Genomic DNA, 21,643 nt, shown 5'->3' with positions numbered 1-21,643 from the left:
TTAACACAATCACACAGTATTCTTTCTGTTGAACTGCTCTTATCAGAGCAATAGTGTACAAACTGCAAGCAGAGTGCTCTTTCAGGGAACATTGATGCCAGTGAAGTATTTCAGCCTCATTCCCTGTAATGTAAGGTGTGAAAGAATAGTTTGCATTAACTATAATCTATGAGTGAAGGTGACTTTTGTAATTACCACAAGACATGCAGCTGCTGTGTAATACAATTACATGATTTATATTCAGAAGAAAAAACCTTTATTAGTAGTCTGCACTTTAAAGGTATGCTTCTGTGTTGTGTTCCTCTTTGACAGAAGACTTACTTCATCAGATTATTAAATATTGGGGTTCATCTATTTTTAAATAGTACTGAACAGTTTACTTAAACTTCAGTGGTGTAGAATATTAGTTTGAAAAATAATAGCAATTCTCCAACAGAGTAGTATTACATTGTTAACAAAAGCTAAATGTGGATTAAAATCTCTAATCTCCCTTGATGACACAGTATAGATTTCAGAGTGTCACGTTTATAGAAAAATGTTTCCAGATTTTAATAACTTGCAAAGATTCTATGCAGCACTTGTATTTCCCATGCCTTCTCAGCATTATGTTCCCAAAACCTTTACAAAGGCTGAGGTTTGGTACCTTTGGCCTAAAAAAATATAGCAGAAGCTGAAATTGGGAAAGGTGAAATACCTCAACGCTCAGCCAGTTTGAAATAATAAATTTTAAACTCTTGAATACAATTCAGAACACAGTGTGTAGCTTAGGATCTGGAGCTTTGCAGTTGGAAGGGTTAGGATGCTGTATTTTCAGTATACATTGTTTATAGATGAAATTGAAGGCTGGCTTTAGAGGCACTGATTTTATTAGATTGTGGCAACATAGGGAGACACAAAGCTTTTAATTTCAGGAGGAATGAGACCCAAAAATGCTTAAACATGTTTTTCCTTTTGTAACAGGTGATAAATCAATATTTGCATGAATCACTGATTTGAAGAATCATTAAATTCCCACTTTAATCTCCTAGTAGTTTATTCCATTAAGGAAGAATTGAAGCAGGAAACATGATTGTGATGAAACAGTGATTGTTTCAGAATTAATCCAAGCCCATTTTTTAACATCAAGAATGCTTTTCTTTTTATTTTGAAATTTCAGGAGCTCCAATTTCAAAGACTTACCAGAGAACTGGAAGTGGAAAGGCAAATTGTGGCTAATCAGCTAGAAAGATGTAGGCTTGGAGCAGAATCACCAAGTATCGCCAGCACAAGGTACAAGTCCTGATGACTTTCCTTTCATATGTCCCATAAATTAAAGGAATTTTTAGTGATGCCTATGTCCTACATACATATATTATTACTGATAGCTGTTCATCTTCCATTAATATCTAAAGTATAAAAAAAAAATGCAGATTTGCTGTAAAGAGTTATGGGACAGTTTAAAGAGGCCTTTCTAATAATTTATTACATTTTCAATAGAGTATATGTAAAGCTTTAATTTATCTTTAAATATGTTGAATTTTACATTTAGGATTCAGATAAAGAAAAATATAGTAGACATACATATTTGCAGCAAAGTAACAATGCTAGTTAAATGCTAGAAAATTTTCCTGAATTCTGTAGTTTCATCCAGCTTTTTTGAAATACTTTGTTACATTTGTTTCCCAGGAATATCTTGCTATATGGCTACAATCAGCATATTTAAACAGTGTGAAACATACCCAATACATTTCACATACAGTGCCAATAACTATACCAAAACGTTTTGTTAGTGTTTCTGCTATAATTAGTACACTGATTTATTATTTGGCTTTAATTCTTTAGCAAACTTTTCTGCTCTAGTTGTGTTTGGGCACTCATTCATTCATCTGAAGCATATCAGGTGATTGGAAGCTCTTGAATCTGGAAGTCTTGATAACAAAATGTTCTCTAATAAAATGTTCATGCCTGCATCTCAGGTTGCAGCAAACACCATGCTGGCATGTACACAGAGAGTATGCTCTGAACATTATTATTTCTTCCCTTAAATACTGGTTGCTTCTCTATTCTTCTAGCAATGAACTGGGGTATCATTCTGAACTGTTTCCTCCTGTGGCCATCATAAATATTTCTGCAAGTGAAATGTAAAGTTGTTCCTGTAGTGAAATGAGGCAACCAGGTGCCACTAATTGCCAGGGAGTGAGCATGAGCTTGTGTCTTAGGTCTTACCTTTTATTGGCCCCCTGGTCCTGCTCATGGCAGTGGGTCCCACCCTAATTAGGCACAGGTGGGCTTGACACAAGCTCATGCTCACTCCCTGGCAATTAGTGGCACCTGGCTGCCTCATTTCACTACATGTTCCTACAAAAAAAAAAAAAAAAAAAAAATTCAGAAACAGGAGGCATTTATTTAAAAATTAACTTCAAAAAAATCCAGTGCACTAGGTAGCACAGTTGGTTTTCTACCTCAAACTACTTGACCTGAGTTGTCATTTGACAGTATTTCTACTAGTATGAGAACTTCTAATATTTAAAAATTTCTTAAACAAAAAATTTTCCTGGAACAAGCCGGCTGTTTTATACCCTTCATGCTTGCCTATCTTCACTGTAGATCCAAGTATTTCTTCAGCTGTCACTCAGATTTTGTTTAGAAAGCCAAAAAAGTTAAAATTCCTATTGAAAAATAGGTAAAAGAATTCAGTTATTTTATGCCTCAAATCACTTTTCATTCAGTCTTAAATGTCCATTTCCAAGCTTCTCTGCATCCCAAGTCCAGAGAATTTGTCTACAAGGAACACTAGAGTCAGTTTAATCCCAAATAATGTGTAGTTTTTGAAACACTGTGCAGTTACAGTATATCTGGACAATGCGTTCTATCCTGTGCTTCTGTCATATACTATAATTTACCAAGATGGTTACTTCTTTATGACTAAATGATGTTTTTATTTGTATTTTAAAAATATATGAAAATGTAGAGGGGAAATACTAGCCCAGAGGTTGGTTTGTAGCATACTTTATATGAGCACATTTCTAAATCTAGATAAACTCTTTGAAGTCTTGTTTTCTGGGCCATAATTTTTCCATAGTTACTAATAAAATATTTTATGCTTTTAAAATAAAAGTCTAATTTTATTCCTAATTCTTACAGACACCCGTATTCTGATCACTGTTCTTATTTTTCTCAATTTTCTTATCCTGAGTCTGGTCCTGTGTAGGTGGGAATGATACACTGCATTATTTTTTTACCAAGGAACATGGGGTTAAGGCTGGGTTTAGACAATACTTTCTGGTATGTGTGGGTTCTTGTTTAATTTTTTTTTTTACTTTTTAATGTGGATATCCCTTCTAAAAGAAAAGGTGTGAGAAGCTGAAAAATTAATTCCTATCTGAATTAGATGGTTTCATTTTTTTTGCAACCAGCTACTGTCAGTGTAATTGGAAGTGCTCTTGAAAGAATCAAGATAAAACAATCTTTTGGAGCAGTATCTACAGCAGACACAAATATAGCAGCAAAAATTATAGCCAAAAAAGGTCCCTATGTTTCCCCAAGCGAGGTGATATGAATGTTTTACTAAGGCTGACAAGAAATGAAATAAACAGGAAGAGGGCATGGAGAGAAGGCTTGGGAACTGGATGGTGTGTGGAGAGGTGGGACATGGGCAGACACAGAGAAGATAAATGTTTAGAACAAGAAGTGGCTTCTGGCCAGATACAAGAATTGTCTGACAGGGTCACATGTTAAAAACTAAGGAACAGAAACAAACAAAACCAAAAAAACCCCCAAACAAACAAACAAGCAAAAAAACCAACCAAAAAACAACCCCAAAACAAAACAAACAGAAAACCCAACTATACCAACAACACAAAACAATGACAAGAACTAGAGTAGTAAACAAAGCATCTGATGAGGACACCTTGTTTTATTTTTATCAAGATATCTCTCCCAGAGGTAATCAGCAGTGCCTTGGCTCAAAGTGCCTTTGTTGCTTTCATGTGGTGTGAAGGGGTTCAGGAGCATTTATCTCAGAGGCCCAGCTCAGGTTTTGTTGACCTCCATGGCCATAGCCTCTGATCCACGTGTAATCTGGGTTCCTTCAAGCTGGTGTCAACCTGGAGGTGGTGCTGCTCTGCAAAACAGATGCAGGCATAGAGTCAGAAGTACTTTTTGTGGCAGCATCTGTTTGTCCTGATGGTTACAGCTTTTCTGTGTCAGCCACGTCCTCCTAAGCCAGCTCATCACCCAGTTTCACAAGTGCCATCCCCAGGGCAGTCATGGGAGCAGCTGGTGAGGGAAGGGGAAACGCAACATCAGTGCCTTGAACCAGCCCAATCTGCAGCTGGCACGTGCAGCTTCTTAGCTGCTCTCTGTGGCTGTGATCCCAACCCGGGCACAGCACGGGGTGCAGGCTGTGCAGGTGTAACCTGGTTAAGTCCATCTGGAGGGAGGCACTGGTGACCATACTGTCACCCACTTGAGCATGCCTGAGGACACTGATTTCAGAAGGAAGGTTCATTCTGTCACTGCTGGTCCTGCAGACAGGTGTGTGTTGCTGTGTACCTGTGTACAAAGCTGATGAAGCAGATGGTGCACACCTGTGTGACAGCTGTGGTTGCATGCAGGCAGCACACGGGGTGGTTGGATGGTTTGCTCTCCAAAGAGGAGGGTGAAAGGTGAGAGGAGGATCAGATTTTAAGCAACTGTAGCCTAGTGGGTGGAAAAGAAGGCATGAGATCAGCAGGGGCTTTTATGCCAGCAAGGCTTTATTTTTGTGCACTTGTAGGTTACTTGACTGTTAAAATTATTACTTCTCATAATTATTTCTATAAATGGGTGTTGTGCTCAGTGCTTCTAAGATATTGCATGGCAGGTAGTACACTTGCAAAGCTTTGGAGAATGAACCTGAAATGGTACATAAATATTAACTAGCCTTACCCATGTTATACACTACAAGATAGGAGGTGACAGACTGGGAGAAACAATGCAGGGTTTCACTTTTAACTCCTTAGTTTCATTCCATGCTATAACATGCACAGGTTTCTGTGAAGAAGCTAATGGGCTCTTCATCCTCCCCTACAAACAGATACAGCATGGCAGCTAACTTTCCATCTGCACTTTACTGATTCAGCTCGGGCTGCCAGATGTGTTGGAGGATGTGCTGGTGCAGGTCAACACCAAAATGTACCAAGGGTCAGTACTCAGACTCTCCTCACAGAACACATTGCCTGACTGCTGGGGTGGGAGTTGGCTGCCTGACTCTTGCAGTCAGATGGTTATTTTTGTGAGTTATCTGCTGTGTGTAACTCAGGAAAAGAGTGGTGCTGGAAACAAAAGACTCATTAATTTAATTGTGAAATACTGCTCTCATTATAGCAGCTTGTCACACAGGCTGTAACAAAAGAAAAATACATAAATGGCATACTAGGGTCCGTCAGAATGCAAGCCCCATTGGCAGTACATACAGTAAATAATAAAATATTATTAAAAGACTTCAAGTATTGAACAGTTAGCCTGAATAATGACATTGGACCTGAAGTCTTCTGAGTTTTGTAAAACTAAATGTGTGTCATAGCTACACGGATGGGTTATTTTTCTCTGCTTTTCCCAATGCCACTTGAAATGCAGTCTGCACCTTCTGTAGTAGCAGAAAACACTTCCAAGTGATTCAGTGGAATAATGCATTCTGTGAAGGAACACTGCAAACTTCCTGTGGGGTGCACGTGTTGCGTTTCATGGCCACACGTTTTTTTCTTGGAAACTGGGAGAATGGTTCTAAGGAGTGGACACAGAGCAAGTAGTTTTGCTGGGAGGCAGCAGGCTGCTGTGTGACTTCTGTTCCCCTGGAGGAGCCCAAACACGCCAGACACTTCCACCCTGTGCCGCCCCCGGGGCATTCCACGGCGTGCAGAAGCAAGTTTATCCTGACAAGACTGTTCACAGTGAGCTGCTGTAATTATCCTCTCAGAAGGCTGTTTAACTTTGTTCATATGATGTATCAAACATTTCAGGGTTTCCAAAAGGTATATTTGAAACTGCTTGCGTATGTTGCAATACGTGATGTCACCAAACTATCACAGTAATTTATAAGCTACATAAAAATTACCTTTAGAATCATTATGTGCTTTGAGGGCAGGAGTAGCAAAGGAGTCATAGTAATTTAAACTATTTCTTATTTACTTAAATAAATGCTACACTGACCAAATAATTTTAAATCAGGACCTCCTAGTTGATCATCATGGAACTCTTGGCAGGACACAGATATTAGTAGTCCGTTTTTCCTGACAATGTAGAAGAAATTATTCCATCACTAGTAGCTAGCTAGGAATTACTTGCTGTGTTAAATAAAATAACAATAATCAGGTCACCTGTCAGCTGCTGATACTGAAACCTGGAAGGAATTACCCATCTCCACTGCAGGATGAAAGTTTCCTTCTGTGAGAAATTCGTTCATGCTACAACACTTTTAGGTGTTACAGCTACTTGGTATATTACTGATCTTCTTTAGCTGTAGATTTGTTTCCTATGTGTTACAAACATTTACAGATAAATATGTTTATTTACTACATTTTAGACTGTAATATCTTCAGACCTTAATTTTAGAACTTAAGAATGAACTGTGTTTTTTGAAACCATCTCACTGAGTGTCTCTTCCTTTGTCTTTAAACTTTAAAATGCCCTCACTGTAGAATTGTTTTAGGAAATGAACTGCTTACCTTTAATTTCTGCTAATTCCCATGGTGGCAGTAAAGCTCTGCTTTCCAGAAGGGTGGTGGTTCAAACTCAAATAGCATGCTCTGTTTGGATGTAGTATTCCAGACACAGTTTTCTAAATCCATAGAACCCAGAGTATGAGTAGTTGCCAATGTCAGCTGAAAATGGCTTGTGGGCTGTAGGACTCCTTGCTTCTAGTGACAGAACTGTTTTGGTTTTTATGTAGGACACAGCATCCCTGTGGTACTTCATACAGTGTCCATCAGAGTGGGAATGGGATTTAGAATTATTAATGAAATCAAGGTATCTGTTAGAAAAGTTTAAGACTGAAAATTACCTTGTTTAATTAAAATATTTGTGAAAACTTATGCTGAGCTGTATCAACAAGAAAAGTGAAATTACAAAATCTTGTTATACTGCTTTTGATGGCTGCTATTTGCTTGCAATGCATATTTCAAATTTTCAGGGTTTAATATATGTCATTTTACTAGAAAACTCTCCTATACCAAGAATGTAGAGTTATAAAAACCTTTAAGCTTTCATCCTGCATGTAACTGTAAATGTGTTCTTGATGTGTATGTTTAAAATGGAAGATAAATCATTCAGTCTTAACAAGCACTTGGGTTTCAGCTGGCAGCTCAGCCTGAGCAGCAAGCACAAATCCCTGTGAACAAACCATTCGCCTGACAGAACAGCTGTATCCCAATGATGATAGCTTAGCCAAGCACTCAGCTAAAATAATAAATAAATGTGTGAAGTACATATTTCAACAGAATTATATATTTAGCTTTTTACCATTTTAGAAATATTTAATAAAGATTACTTAATTTTTTATCTGTTGCCTCTTTGTGCCAAGCAGTTAAGATAGGCAATTGATATCACACCTTTTCTCTCAAGCAGTGCTGTTTAGTTCAGAAATGCATTTCATCTCATGGAATGCAAGCTCAGGTAATGAGCTTAAGCTGTTTCATACCTGCAAATGATGTGCCCAGCACTGAGAATTCAAGTTAACTGTCCAGTGTAGAAACTGAAGATAATAGTGTTGTTTAAATGTTTGAAAAGCAGCATACTGCTTAAGGCATCTTAACAAAAAATAGAAATCTGCTATTTTCTTAAATGTTAGTATTGTTCAGGCAGCCTTGCTGTCCATACACAGGGAGTCACGTTCTGCCTTTGTAGTGTGGCCAAGTCCTTGAGCTGTCCTCTCCATTCAGCTGAGGCCAGTGTTCACCTCCTTTTGCTTGAAGAGTGTAAAATGGTACCAGTGAAGCTTTGCATGCTTTGTCTCTAAATGACTTCATACAAAGCCTTTTCCATATATCAGATTATTATTTTGTCCCAGATTGGCAGCTGGTGCAATTCTGTGTCATCAGCTTTGAAGTAAAGCTGTAAGATGGCAAAGAAAAGGTGTGAAATTAAGAAAGGGACAAAACCCAAACAAAAACCAAGTGCAAACTAAGCAAAAACCCCCCTAAGTATTTTTAAAATAAAAGTGAATGAAAAAAATGCAAGGGATAAAAAAAAAAGGGAATGGATTGATTTCAGCAGTTTGTATGCATGCTGCATCTTCAGTTACCAAGTATTTGTGCTACTGGCTAAGAAATGAGTGTTTCAGCATATGTATTTTCAATGCACTCAGTGTAGATCTGTGCTTTTATTTCACTTACTCTTTGTGCTCTTCTGAACAGATTGAGAAGGGTAGAGAAAATTCCTGTCATGTACGTGACCGTATGTCTGATATTTCATGTTTTCCTTCAGTGTCATTTAAAGATAGCTGCTATACTGTAATAATATTTATCTCTAAGTTCTTCAATGGAAAACTATGCAATTCATACCAAACTGTTCTGAAAAAAAGAAGTAATTTCTGTATGCCTACCCTACTAACCTAATTCTTTTTCAAGGATAATAGTGGGCCAGAATTAAGTATTTTTAGAAATGCAGTGCACCACATGCAGGCTCTCTGTAGGTGTATCTTGTATCAGGAAGAGGCAGCATAATGATGAGTTCATGGCAGCACCTTCTCAATGGTGATGCAGTATTTGAACACACTGACCTTTAAACAATGGAGTAAGAGGCATTAGACCTATTTATCAAAACTGAAAGACTGTTAATTTCAAAACATTTCATCTGTAATGAAATGACAGCAACAAAATTAATTATGAATTCAGAAGATGGTGGATGCTTGACTTTTGCAAACATAATTTAATAAGAATCGAGTTAAGTTCTTAACTAATTTAACTGTTCATGAAGTAACCTTCTGCTTAGGACCCAGAGAGCAAACTTCCTCCTTCATAAGTCCCATACATGCAAAGAAAGTTCAGTCAAATGGATGTGTTTGGTAGAAGGCATTTAGGGTTTTTTATAATCCTTTTTTATGTCAGAGTAAGGTGTTTGTGTATGCTTGGGACTTCTTGCCTTTGCCAGCACCACAGAAGGATGTAAACTCATTCTAAGGAACTGAGTTTCCAGAAAGTCAGAGGACTAAAGTAAAAGTTTAAGAGTATAATTGGAAAAATTATTTAATATTAAAAGTTTGGTATTTCATATGTAGAGTGAGGAAATACACTATACAGTTTTATGGAAAAATGTACCTAATTATAAGAATACATGGATTAATTTTGCATTTGTATGTAAAGGTGGTTGTGCATCAATTGCATTATCAACACATGAAATAGCACTGCTTTGTTGAAGAAACAAAATGGCTAAGATTGTTTTGATGTAAAATGGTTTTTTGGGCAAATACAAGAGAAGTAGGAGTTTACACTGGTGTTAAACACTTGTTTGATCTTGTGAAATAGTTGTTTCTTAAGGCATCTCTTTGACCTTGACAAAGTAAAATCTTTATCAGTTTACACTTAGATGTGTACATGTTTTGGTATATCAATTGCCTTGACTGCTTATCGTATGCAAAGGATCAGAATTCTCTGAAAACTGAAAACCAAGTATCAGCAAAATGTGTAGGTCTGTTTCTTTTCAACTTTTTCAAACTGCTTTGCATGTAGAAGTCGAATACTTTAGAACTGTGATCCCTGAGCTTCCTTACCTGGGCCCTGCCAAGAGCAGCCAATTCTCCTGTCTTTGAGTGGTTTGTTTCCTGCTGACCACACAGACCAGGCTGGGAACCCTTGCTGGGCACTACTTGGTTGATGTGACTACACCTTGAATGGAAAGCAGATACCACAGACCCTGCTGCCAGCTGCCCTGTTGCAGGCAGGGGCCCTGCTGGGTCATTGCCATGCAGAAAGTCACAGGGCAGTCCCACTGAATAATAGAAAATTTAAATCAGTGGCCAGTGGCTTATTGCTAGTTGTGAAGTACTGTAGTGTTATGTATGTGGGCTTCTGAAAACTTCTGCTCTTTTTTGTAGTATTTTATGTGCTTTGGTTAAAAAAAATAAATACCAGCTAGCCACATGTTTCAGTTTTATGATAATTTTTTTTCTTTCTGCAGCTCTACTGAGAAGTCATTTCCGTGGAGATCATCAGGTATTATCATTTATGTGTACATTTTGCTTTAAGCCCAATAAACTATTTTCTTGGCGTTCATTTCTGCTTTTGAAGTGAACTGAACATTAGCAGCAATGCTACGTATCTTTTTCAAGCACCTCTTTTAAAATACATTGATATCCTCTGTCTCTCAGATGAAGAGGCATCGTGTGTTTCTCAGTTATTGGAAAAGGTTATTGTGGTTATTGGTACTTGAAGGTACTTTTCTGGTACCTTTTTGTCCCTTTGCATTTTTGTGTGATATGTGGTTGTAACAGAAGTCTGGTGTATTGTGTCTCCTTTGCAATTAAAAAATATTTCTGAGTCTTCCCCTTGGTAGGTAAGGACTATACAAAAATACTGTATGGTCTGAGCTTGAAAATTGATTTTCTTTTTACAGATATTCTTACTTGACTGAGAATATGTTCAATTAGAGGAGGTTTTTCTGCAAGTGCATTTTCTATTTTTGTGTCTCAGTACAGCTTGAACTTTCTTTCTAAAACAAGAGGGGGTAGAACCAGATGATCTTTAAGGTCCCTTCCAGCCCAAACCACTCTATAACTCTACAATGCTTTACCAACTATTATGGGAAAAATACTGAAGTTAAAGATGAATGAAAACACTCTGTTAAATCATCTGTTTTCTTGACTGCAGATAGCAAGTTATACCAAAAAACATCTGTAGATGATGTGATGTGAGCATAGCTGTAACTGCTTTATGCATTAGTAGAATTATACAGAATTTTTAACAGAAATAAAAAAGAGTGTTTTGCAGATGCTTATAAATAGAATATTAGATCAGCAGGCCTTTATAAAAAGGCTATTATTTTATTCAGGGCACTCTCCTCATGATTTATAGTAGCAGACAGAAAAAGAAAGACAACAATTCATTTCATTGTGCACTCTTGCCTTTGTTAGAGAGCCTAAACAATCTTTATTTTTCAGCACTGTGAAAACATTTGCGTGGTGGCAAATGTGTGGTGGATGCCAGGTTTTGGTTCAGACCTCTGTCTCAGGAACATCTGTACAGCAATGCACAATTGAACTTTATTCTCCATGTGGATTTCTCTCAAAATTGATTATTTGTCAGCTTGACATTGATTTAGTATCATGTAATATCAAGTAACTAAAATAGCAGGGTGTTGTAGTATTTAAACGAGAAAGATTGAAGATAAAAATATTTTTAAATTGAACATAATTATCATCTAAGTGGGCCAGCCTTCACAAGTGTTTTACTCTAAAGAATATGTAATACTGGTGTCAGTTATGATCTGTTACTTGAGCAAGGGTAACTCGCAAGTGAGTTATTTCAGTGCTGGTCCTCTGGATCATTTCTGGGCATACTGATGATTGCATAGGTCATTAATAGGTCATATTATTCCTGTTGTAATAAATTAATTGGCAACAAATTTTACTCGATGGATTTGACCTCTGAATGTACTACTGATAAATAAGTGCTGACTGCTGGTAACTTCTAAGTTGTGTCGATTTTTAGTAATTTTTTTTTTAAATCTGGTATTGGAATAGTGTTGAAATATGTTTTCTTTTTTGTATGATGGAACGTTATTTTGTCCATAAAGTTTAGGTAATATTCTTAGAAGTGAAGCTAGCTTAAGAGCTGTTGAAAAGGTAGCATTTGGATAGTAATAGATGAAGTAAAAATTGTATAAAATGTGTAGCAGCTCCTGTTGATGGTACACAAACAGGATGAAATTCAACTCAGCCTTTTACTGAAGAAGCTTGTGAGATACAGGACCTTGAACAAGTGGTAGCAATTCTCTGGGCATTACAACACAGTTGCACAATGTTTCTATTCTGCAAGGTATACTTCCTAGGTAATCAATTCAGTTTTCTAGTAAAATAGGTTAGAATGTAATTTGTAAAATTAGAATTGTAGAATAATGTCAAAATTGTAGGAAATAAAATCCTCAGGCATTAGTGTTAACCTTCTTTTCATTTAGTTTGGTAGATGATACCTGTATGCCAGTAGACTCTTGGTGTTGGAAGTAAGTTCTTGGTTAGCATCTGTGAGAAAATTATCATTACTGAGTTTGCAGGAAATTCAAATATGAATCCTTACATTTATCTAATTAATGTATTTTTTCAGATCCTCCGACCACTGGTGTAAACAAACCTCAAGTGTCAGAGAGTGTTCATACCAATGCCTATGACATTAGGACAGAACCAGAACCAGGGAACCTCTACTCACCAGAACAGACATCTCTTCATGAAAGTGAGGGTCTGTTGTATGCATTTTAAATATTAGAATATATGTCTGTATTGGCTGTGTGATAATGTAACACAATTATAAGTGCAATTAATAGCAGTTATATAATATTCTGTGAAGTTGTTTGATGCTTTCATTCTTACACTGATTTCATATCTACAGGGTCTGTAGGCAACTCAAGGAGTTCAACACAAATGAACTCTTATTCTGACAGTGGTTACCAGGAAGCCAGCAGTTTCCATAACAGCCAAAACTTGAGCAAATCAGAAAACAGACAGGGCCATTCCCTTATTGGAACCACAAATAACCATTTGGTGAGGAGCTCGCGAGCTGAGGGACAGACATCAGTCCAGGTATGCTCACAAGGGTGCACTTCATCTCTGTCTGTAACACAGTTTTAAAAGATAATAATTCCAAAGCTGGACTTGCCTTTCTGCAGATTTGAATTGATGTATTTTTCACATTACTTTTTTATTTAACACCTTCGGTGGTTAAAAAGCAGAAGTGGCTTGCAGCACACATAGACCTGTTTGCTGAATTCAGCATGCATGGGATCTCATTCATTCGCTGCAGCTGAAATGAAATGAAACTTCTGAGGACTGACTGCAGAGTGTGGTGGGAATACAGAATCAGGAAAGTATCACGTAAAATTTAGTTGTGATAATGGGGAAAGCCTCTAGAAATTTAGCCTGTATTTAAGCATAGTGCTTAAGGGAAGATGGTATTTGTGTTCCTATGCCTTCTGCTGCTTTTTCCCCTTTTTCCTTTTTCATTAATCTGAATGACAAGCTAGACAGTAATTCACAAACTTTATTGGCTTATGTGAGAACTCTGCATCACTGCTCATTTCTGAAGTGGCTGACTGGTGAGGAAAGTATAGATGCATATCCACACAGAAAGTCAAAAAGAATGAAGACCAAATGTTCTTTTAATGTTGAATTGCCATTTTATATAGTAATAAACCACTGGGTAGTTATTTTATAGAAAAACTTAAAGGAATTATATTTAGAGTAAAAGCTACTCTTCAGCTTTTGTATCTTGTTAGATTGTGTGCATTCCTTCTTGAATTCTTTGTCTTAAGGGAGGAAAGGTTGCACTACATGGCCTAAGAGATAAAACTAGCTCAGGTTTTGTTTTCAAACAGCCTTCAATGAATGTTGCCACCAGCCGAGTCATGCGACGTGTCAGCTCTGTCCCCTCCCGAGCACAGTCTCCCTCCTACGTGGTCAGCACGGGGGTGTCCCCTTCCCGGGGCTCCCTGCGCACCTCCCTGGGCGGTGGGTACGGCTCTCCCTCGGTGTCGGAGCCAAGGCCCCTCGCTTCCCATCCCTATTCCTCCACCACCCTGCCGGCTCAGCGAGCAGCATCCCCCTACGCGGCGCCGCGTCCCGCCTCGCCCAGCGCCGTGCGGAGGATCGGCTCCCTCAGCTCCCGGCAGGGCCCCGGCCCCAACGGAGGCACCGCACAGTACCAAGCCGCCGTCAGGGTGGGCTCTCCTCTCGCCCTCGCGGATGTGCAGGCCAGAGTAGCTTCTCCATCCCAAACTCAGCTGGGATCTTCTTCCCCGAAGCGCTCTGGCATGACTGCAGTCCCACAGCATCTGGGAGCAACGCTGCAAAGAACAGTTCATGATATTGAACAGTATGGACAGCAGTATGAGATCTATGAGAGGATGGTCCCTCCACGCCCAGATAGCCTTACAGGTTAGTAAACAGGTAAAGACACAGATTAAAACTTGGCAGAAACCTACAGCTGTATGAAACCCAGAATTTTAGGAGCGTGTGAGGCAGTGAAACGTGATACAGAAGTGTGGGAGAAATGCAGCAATTCTGAAATGCTTCCACAGTAATTCCAAAATAATTTTTTTAAGAGTAGGGGTAGGGGAGAAACTGAGCAGTGCAGAAGAGCTTTTCCTTTGGGTAGTTCATCCTCCTAGTTGTAAAAGCTCTGTACCTTCTGTTCAAGAGCAGCATGAAGTTTTCATGGGACAGTTGAGGGGGAACCTTCTCAAAAAGAAGCAAGCCCGAGCTTGTGCAGCACTGTTCAGAATGCTGTTCTTGAGGAAAGTGGTATAGACTTGTGTCCACATGCTTAAATCCCCACTGCACTACCAGTGCTCTTACTGCTATATACTGTTTCACTGTTGGGATTATGACCCCCTCTAGGCTGTGCCCCATCCCACAGCTGGGTATCTGTCATGTTCTCAATGTCGTGTCATTGCTGGGTCTGGGAACTGCTAAAAAAAAAAAAAAAAAAAAAAATTGGAAATATTAAAGTTGTCAATGTGTGGACAAAACTTTTCATCAAAGAAATGGTGCTTTGTTAATTATTCTTTCAGTATGGATCATTTAATAATGGAAGGAAGCTTAACGAATAAGTCTTTTTAACTGTAGCTGTAGCTAACACCTTTTACTGGCTGAAAGGAGAAAGATTCACTCATGACAGCCTTATTACTTTTAATAATAAGTATTTAGGCCATGTACATATTTTGCTCTTCTTGGTTTTAGGCCTGAGGAGTTCATATGCTAGTCAGCACAGCCAGCTAGGACAAGAATTACGATCAGCTGTTTCTCCTGACTTGCACATCACCCCCATCTATGAAGGCAGAACTTACTACAGCCCCGTGTACCGCAGCCCAAACCACGGAACCATCGAGCTCCACCAGGGGTCCCAGTCAGCATTGTACCGAGCAGGGTCAGGTGGGTACAAGGCTGCCGAAGCTCCTCCATTGACTGTGTCCCAAAATCATGTGGAACTTACTTGCTGGAACTGAGGGCATAGGGGAGAACACATATGAAATATGTAATGCCAGATTAAAATTAAAAGATAGGTGTTATGAATTAATGGAGGTAGAAACTGAGTAGGATGTAGAAACTGGTAGAAACCAGCAGGAATTAAAAGGTTTTTGTGATGTTTGTAAGAAATACTCGGGGCTATATATCAGGGTCATCTTAGGGACAGAGTATTTTCTGTTTCATATATCACATTCAGGTATATCCAAGCAAAGTGTGTTTCACGACACACAAACATATTTCTGCTTCCTCTTGTATTCTGTGGGCCTCGTTCTCCTACAAATCGTGTTTGTTTCATATCTCTTTACTCATCAGTACAGTAAAACCATAGCCTGAACATGTAAATTATCTACTGTATCTTTCACAATAAAAATACCTCTTCTTACCAAATGTCTCAGCAAATGGTAATGTTAAAATACTATACCTGCAGGTCCTACATTGAAATATTTTTATATTATCTGTAGAATTGCTACTCATGCATTATGAAGTGCATAGGCATTAGATGAGTGTTAGAACTGATTCTGTAAAGAGAAATATATTGTATGTTGCAGTGCAGTTTGTTCTGTAAGGTTTGTTAATAATTTATATAATGGAGTAATAACCAAAAACTCAGGTAAATAATTTAACTAAGGATTTAACTAAGTAACTACCTAGAAATATATAGAGAGAAGTGTCCAATTCATATGCCATGTTTTCACATGTTTGAAAATGGCTTCTTTAATGGAACTGAAACACTAAGCATATGGAATACTGAAGGAGCAAGAGTTTTGCAGTTTTCCTGTCTTCTGCAGTCTAGAGTAAACAAATGTGTCAGGATCTGCAAATGAGGAAATACAAGTAGAAAATGGAATTCTCTATTTACTTGTCTACCTAATGTCAAATACGTTGGAAAAACAAAAGCTGCCACAACTGTTCTGTTAAGTCAGGAAGATACATGTTCCTGTTTTTAAAAAGAACAACTTAATCCTTGCATTAATCATCTTGTTAGCTTTTTGTCAGAGAAAACATACTTGTAGTTAGGAAATTGAAAGTATCTTATAAAATATATAAACTTTTGTTTACCTGCTTTTTCTTTTTTAGTACAGTTGGCAAGTTGACGTAACTGCTAGTCACTGAATTTTATTCTAGACTTTGAAAGTATTTTGCATCCTGATTTCTGCTCCATGGCACAAGATGCATGTCTTACTTGAAATCTTGCTGAGGCATAAGGCCGATTCCAGGAGGCCTTTAGTTCTGTAACCAACCTCTCTTCCTTGGGACACTGAGCCATTGCTCCCTTAAATCAGGTGGCAGCTTTCAATGTGGAGCATAGTTCATGGTTTAAGTTGGATTTATTTATTTTCCTACACTTTTAGCCACCTATTGCCTCTTCACTAAACATTTGTTACCTAGTTTAATTCTGATTTTGTACTAGGAGTTGGAAATCTGCAAAGAACATCCAGTCAGCGTAGCACACTCACATACCAAAGAAACAATTACGGCCTGAACACCAGTGGTACCTACGCAGAACCTTACAGGTCCGTGCAGTACCGGCTCCCCGAGTCCAGCTACAGCAGGATGCAGCACCCAGCGCCCGCCGATGACGGCACCACCCGCTCCCCCTCCATCGACAGCATCCAGAAGGACCCCAGGCAAGGACACCTCTGCTTTGAGCAGTCACATTTTAATACACTCCCTGGATGCATCTGGCACTTTGTTGTGCATAGCCCAGTTTTATATCGTTTATAAAACCGTGATTAGTTTAGATGCCAAGATCTGCACTTTTATCCACTTAGTTACTATTCCATTTTTCTTCCATGTTTACTTTCATGTAGAAGTTACAACAGGGAGTACTTGTAAATTTGGTGAGAATTGACTAGGTGACCCCAAATATCTTGGGGTAACTCTACAGATCAACCTGTAATATTGTAGTACATTTTCTCTTTATGGGAATGGAAATCAGGGATTGAAAATTAGAAATTATATACCTAATTTATTTGAAGGAATTTTTCATGAGCACCCTGCTTAAATTGCAACACACACTAAGTTGTTAGTAGTGTGATGTAAATGTATGTACACAGGGTGGGCGTGTGACATGTGTAACATAATTATAATCTATTAGAGACACTATTCATTAAACTCTTGTATTTTAAAATGGGAGAATCAAAACCTAATCCATGCAAAGCTTGGAGGTGTTTATGTTACATTTTATCTTCAGTATGAGTGTGGAAATTCCAGCCTGTCCTCAGATTACCAGTTCATTGGGGCAGCTTCCAGACATTCCTGGGCCATGGAAGCACGAGACACTTTCTATTGGTTCAGAAAGAGCTGAAAACTGAGCCCCTCATCCAAGGCTCCAGTGGTGCCTCTGGATCTCTTGTGTGGAAATGTTAGGGCACCAAAGAAACCCCAAAAGAGCTATGGTTAGACTAGAGCCTACACTGAAGTCTCCTGGGCTTCCAGCATTACAGAAGCCTCACAATACGAGCCAGTTATTTTCTAGTTTGGGCCTGTCCTTCAGTCTCAAGAGTAAAAGCACTGCTTTTAAAAGATGTTGTTGTTGTTCTTAGAGGAAATTAATACCTGATTTTTTAAATAGATATTAAGAGACTGGATTAATTTCATTTTACTGAAGGGAAGGGCACATTTATCTAAGTGATGTTAATGGGATAATCTCACCTGTAAGCAGCAGTGCTTGCTGACTGCACCCTGCTGCTGGCCTGTTCTGGCATGGCACATTCACCTTCACTTCACAACAAGGAACTTAAAAAGAAATTCCCACTCAGTTTCATTGCTGATGCACCTTCTTACCCATTAGTTTCACAGTGAAATAGTTTCTGTCTTACATTTTACCTGTTTCAGTTTCTGATTTGCATATCATGCTGCTCCAGAGGCCAGGTTGACTCAGGCTGGGCTGTTTGTAAGCATCACTGAGGCAGTGTCCAGGAAGCTACTAGCTTTATTGGAAAGCCAGTTTTGCCTAAGGTCTTCCTGTCATTAGTGTGGAGAAAAAAATTACATTGCTGAGCAGTTCGAAGTAGGCACATAACTCAGTGTTCCCTTTTTGGTGACTGTAGGAATCCTGGGGAGACCAAGCTTATCAGGATAACATTAGCCTTTTAATAGAACCCCCAAATACTGTTCTTGGAATATTTTTTCCCTCCCGCCCTTCCTCTCTCTCAGTCTTCTTTTTTACAGAAGATTGATAGCCCAGCAAATATCAGTAACAGTATTTCTAAATCTGTGCATGTATTTCTTTAATGACTTTTTCAGAATTCGACTGTGCAAAATTACTTGTTTAATGGAGGAGATTTTGTTTTAATGATTTTAAGTTTACAATCCCTGAGGAACTCAAAGTATGCAAACTTCCTGCATGGAATCATTGATTATGAAATTTCAGGTTGCACAGCATTTGAAGTATGATTGGCTTCAGACTAGGAAAATGTTGAACACTAAATAAAAATATTGTGTGGAAGAGGTGGCCCTGTGCAGCATTGTTAAGTGCCTGTCTGTTGTATCATCTGTTTAAGTTTTGGGGATCTATGTAGGTTGCAATGTTTCAGTTTGTATCATTTTAGTACCTAAATATTTGTGTGATCCGGGAGCAAGCTAACTGAGGAGCAGAGGGTAGGAAGTGTCCTTTCCTGCTGGAAGGTGCTGTGTCTCACAGCTGTTCTAGTGCACCAGTTTTCTCCCCAGCCCCAGCACTCTAGAACAAATACAGAATTGTTGAAAAACCTTTGAGATGCTCTGGTAATTCTGCTTTGCTAAATGAATCTGCACTTATCACTAATGTCTTCTCTTGAATGTGCTCACCTAACAAAGGGAGTTTGCCTGGCGAGACCCCGAGCTGCCTGAAGTCATCCACATGCTGCAGCACCAGTTCCCCTCCGTGCAGGCCAACGCCGCTGCCTACCTGCAGCACCTCTGCTTCGGGGACAACAAAGTCAAAACAGAGGTAGGGGCAGAGCACAGTTCTGCTCCCAGAGAACCTAGGGAAGAAAAAGTAGACTTTTGCCTCTTTTTTTGTTCCTTGGTTTGGTTTGTTGGTTGGTTTGGTTTGTTTTTTTCATCATAGCACAGTATTGTGGACCCTTTCATGTTTCTGTTTGTACCACTTGTATGATAATATTGAGAAACCTAAGTGCCTGTAATTAGACACACAAACAGATTTTTCCTGTCACAAGAGGCTGCATGGAAATTCTATGAAAATATTTTACATACATGTTGTGTAATCCAGCAGCACTGACCTATGTTTACCAGAGCCTGTTTCTGTGTAGCCTGTTGATGACTGGAGACTAAGAAAAACAAAAAGTCTGGTAGGGTTTGCACTGGTTTTGATCCAGATATTTGAAGTGTAAAAGTTGGCATTTAAATCTTATTTCTAATATTCCTTAAAAATGCGTTCCTAGGGATAGGAAATTACTTCAAAAACTGAATTACTGGGAAACAAGACTTTAGCAGTAATAATTCTTCTCTGAACACAGCAGATGACTGAAAATGTTAATCAGCCTTTTCAACAAGATAAGATTAGAGGAATTTTCAGTGCAGAGTAACAATCAAGTTTTTAAGGTTTACCAACAATTATTCTTGTTGAAGTAGAATGGAATGCACTGTCTTTATAAAAACAAAAGCCTTTTAAATCTCTAGAGTAAAATGGGTGAAATCCACGGATGCTGATGTTACCAACATTCCATTTTCTAGGTATGTAGGCTAGGAGGAATCAAGCACCTGGTTGATCTCTTGGATCACAGAGTCCTGGAAGTGCAGAAGAATGCTTGTGGTGCACTGAGAAACCTTGTTTATGGAAAGTCTACTGATGAAAACAAAATAGCAATGAAGAATGTTGGTGGGATTCCTGCTCTGTTACGATTGTTGAGAAAATCCGTGGATGCTGAAGTAAAAGAGCTTGTCACAGGTAAATGTTGAACAGACTCAAGGAGAGAACTATAATGCAGATTACTTTTCTGAACTGGACACAACTGAAATAACTGAACCTACTTGACACTTGGTACAGACAGAAAGTTCAGAAATAATAAATGATTTGCTGTTCTAATGTATGAAAACAATTCCATTTCCATCAAAAGAAGGTGTATTTCTTGGGTACTGCACCTATCTGCTATCTCTTTTTCTTAATATGGAAGTGATTTGTTCAGGAAGGATTCTGAGGATTGAGAAATATCAGAGGATAGAAAATAGTTTTCACTTTCTTTTAACAGTTTCTCTTTCAAGTTTTAGTAGCTCCGTCATTTAATTTTGTTAGGCTGGAATACTACCAAAAAAGACAGATTTTCTTCCCGTTACAGATAGTCAGTGTGGGATGGATCATAAATTGTTAATGTTGCTTTATATTTGCCAAATCTTTTCTGACTTCACTGCAATGGAAATCTTTTCTGAAGGGGTTCTCTGGAACTTGTCCTCATGCGATGCAGTCAAGATGACAATCATTAGAGATGCTCTGTCCACACTAACAAACACTGTGATCGTGCCACATTCTGGATGGAACAGTTCTTCCTTTGATGATGATCATAAAATCAAATTTCAGACTTCCCTAGTTCTGCGCAACACTACAGGATGCCTGAGGTAATTTGCTGTTCTAGAAGACCTCCTTACACCCTAATTTATACCTTTACAATGTGTGCCTCTGTGTAGCATTACTGCAAATGTTAACGAGGCTGCACCACAGAACAGATCACTGAATGGTTCTAATTTTAAAAACAGGCTAAAAAAAGGGTATTTCTAACACAGACAAGCTTGGCAATCTATTCTGCAGTACCTACAAACCATAGATTTGGGCATGTATAACAGAAAGTGCTTGAAATGGAAAAATATAAGGCTGGTAGTTCTACTTATGGCTGTTTTTGTCAGAGTCACTGCTTTCTTGAAACTGCAGTTTTGAATCATATTTATCTTTTGTAAGAATTGGGAGTGGGTTGCTGCACAAAATGGCATGTTTGTTTTTAACTTTTCAGTTATCAGTCAGCTGTAAAAAAAAACTTCTGCAAACTATCCAATCTAATCTAATCTGATCTAATCTGATCTGATCTAATCTAGTCTAATCATGATTTCATGTGTGTCTGTCTGTGACTTCCCTGTGTTCCTTCTTCATTCCAACCCTGAAGGAACCTCAGCTCTGCAGGTGAGGAGGCCCGGAAGCAGATGAGGTCCTGTGAGGGGCTGGTTGATTCCCTGCTCTATGTGATCCACACGTGTGTGAACACATCAGATTATGACAGCAAGGTGTGTGCACCTTTCATCTAAATTACTTCTGGTGCTAAACTGTGTGTCCCCTGGGGTTTGTATAGTATAATTCATCACTGTGATGTGCTTAGCTCAGGTGGGCCTCTCTCCCAGCCCCAGTTCACTGGTGCACAATCAAATTCTGTTGCATAATGAAGTGTAATGTGTTCCATGCGTTTCACTTTCAGCAGCATTGAAGTATTAATTCTTTAATAAAATGAGCTCTTGTGCTTTTCA

At 38.7% G+C, this 21,643-nt stretch overlaps 1 protein-coding gene across 3 annotated transcripts in view; it reads left to right on the top strand.

The window, feature by feature from the left end:
* PKP4 (plakophilin 4) overlaps positions 1-21,643 on the top strand; it is a 60,116-nt gene that overhangs the window by 30,445 nt on the left and 8,028 nt on the right. The window contains exons 3-13 of one of the 3 annotated variants that reach the window (XM_030454192.1): positions 1,157-1,269; positions 10,135-10,169; positions 12,276-12,407; positions 12,558-12,748; positions 13,540-14,098; positions 14,903-15,094; positions 16,602-16,818; positions 18,992-19,124; positions 19,871-20,084; positions 20,566-20,749; positions 21,289-21,406. In XM_030454192.1, the coding sequence (XP_030310052.1) occupies positions 1,157-1,269; positions 10,135-10,169; positions 12,276-12,407; positions 12,558-12,748; positions 13,540-14,098; positions 14,903-15,094; positions 16,602-16,818; positions 18,992-19,124; positions 19,871-20,084; positions 20,566-20,749; positions 21,289-21,406 (2,088 nt within the window). Of the gene's footprint in view, positions 1-1,156; positions 1,270-5,142; positions 5,164-10,134; positions 10,170-12,275; positions 12,408-12,557; positions 12,749-13,539; positions 14,099-14,902; positions 15,095-16,601; positions 16,819-18,991; positions 19,125-19,870; positions 20,085-20,565; positions 20,750-21,288; positions 21,407-21,643 lie in introns of those variants that run through there. The other 2 variants (XM_030454193.1, XM_030454194.1) reach the window with 2 other exon arrangements.

The sequence above is a fragment of the Calypte anna genome, chromosome 7 (assembly GCF_003957555.1).
Source record: "Calypte anna isolate BGI_N300 chromosome 7, bCalAnn1_v1.p, whole genome shotgun sequence".
Lineage (NCBI taxonomy): Eukaryota > Metazoa > Chordata > Aves > Apodiformes > Trochilidae > Calypte > Calypte anna.
This window is presented reverse-complemented; position numbering and strand designations above follow the sequence as displayed.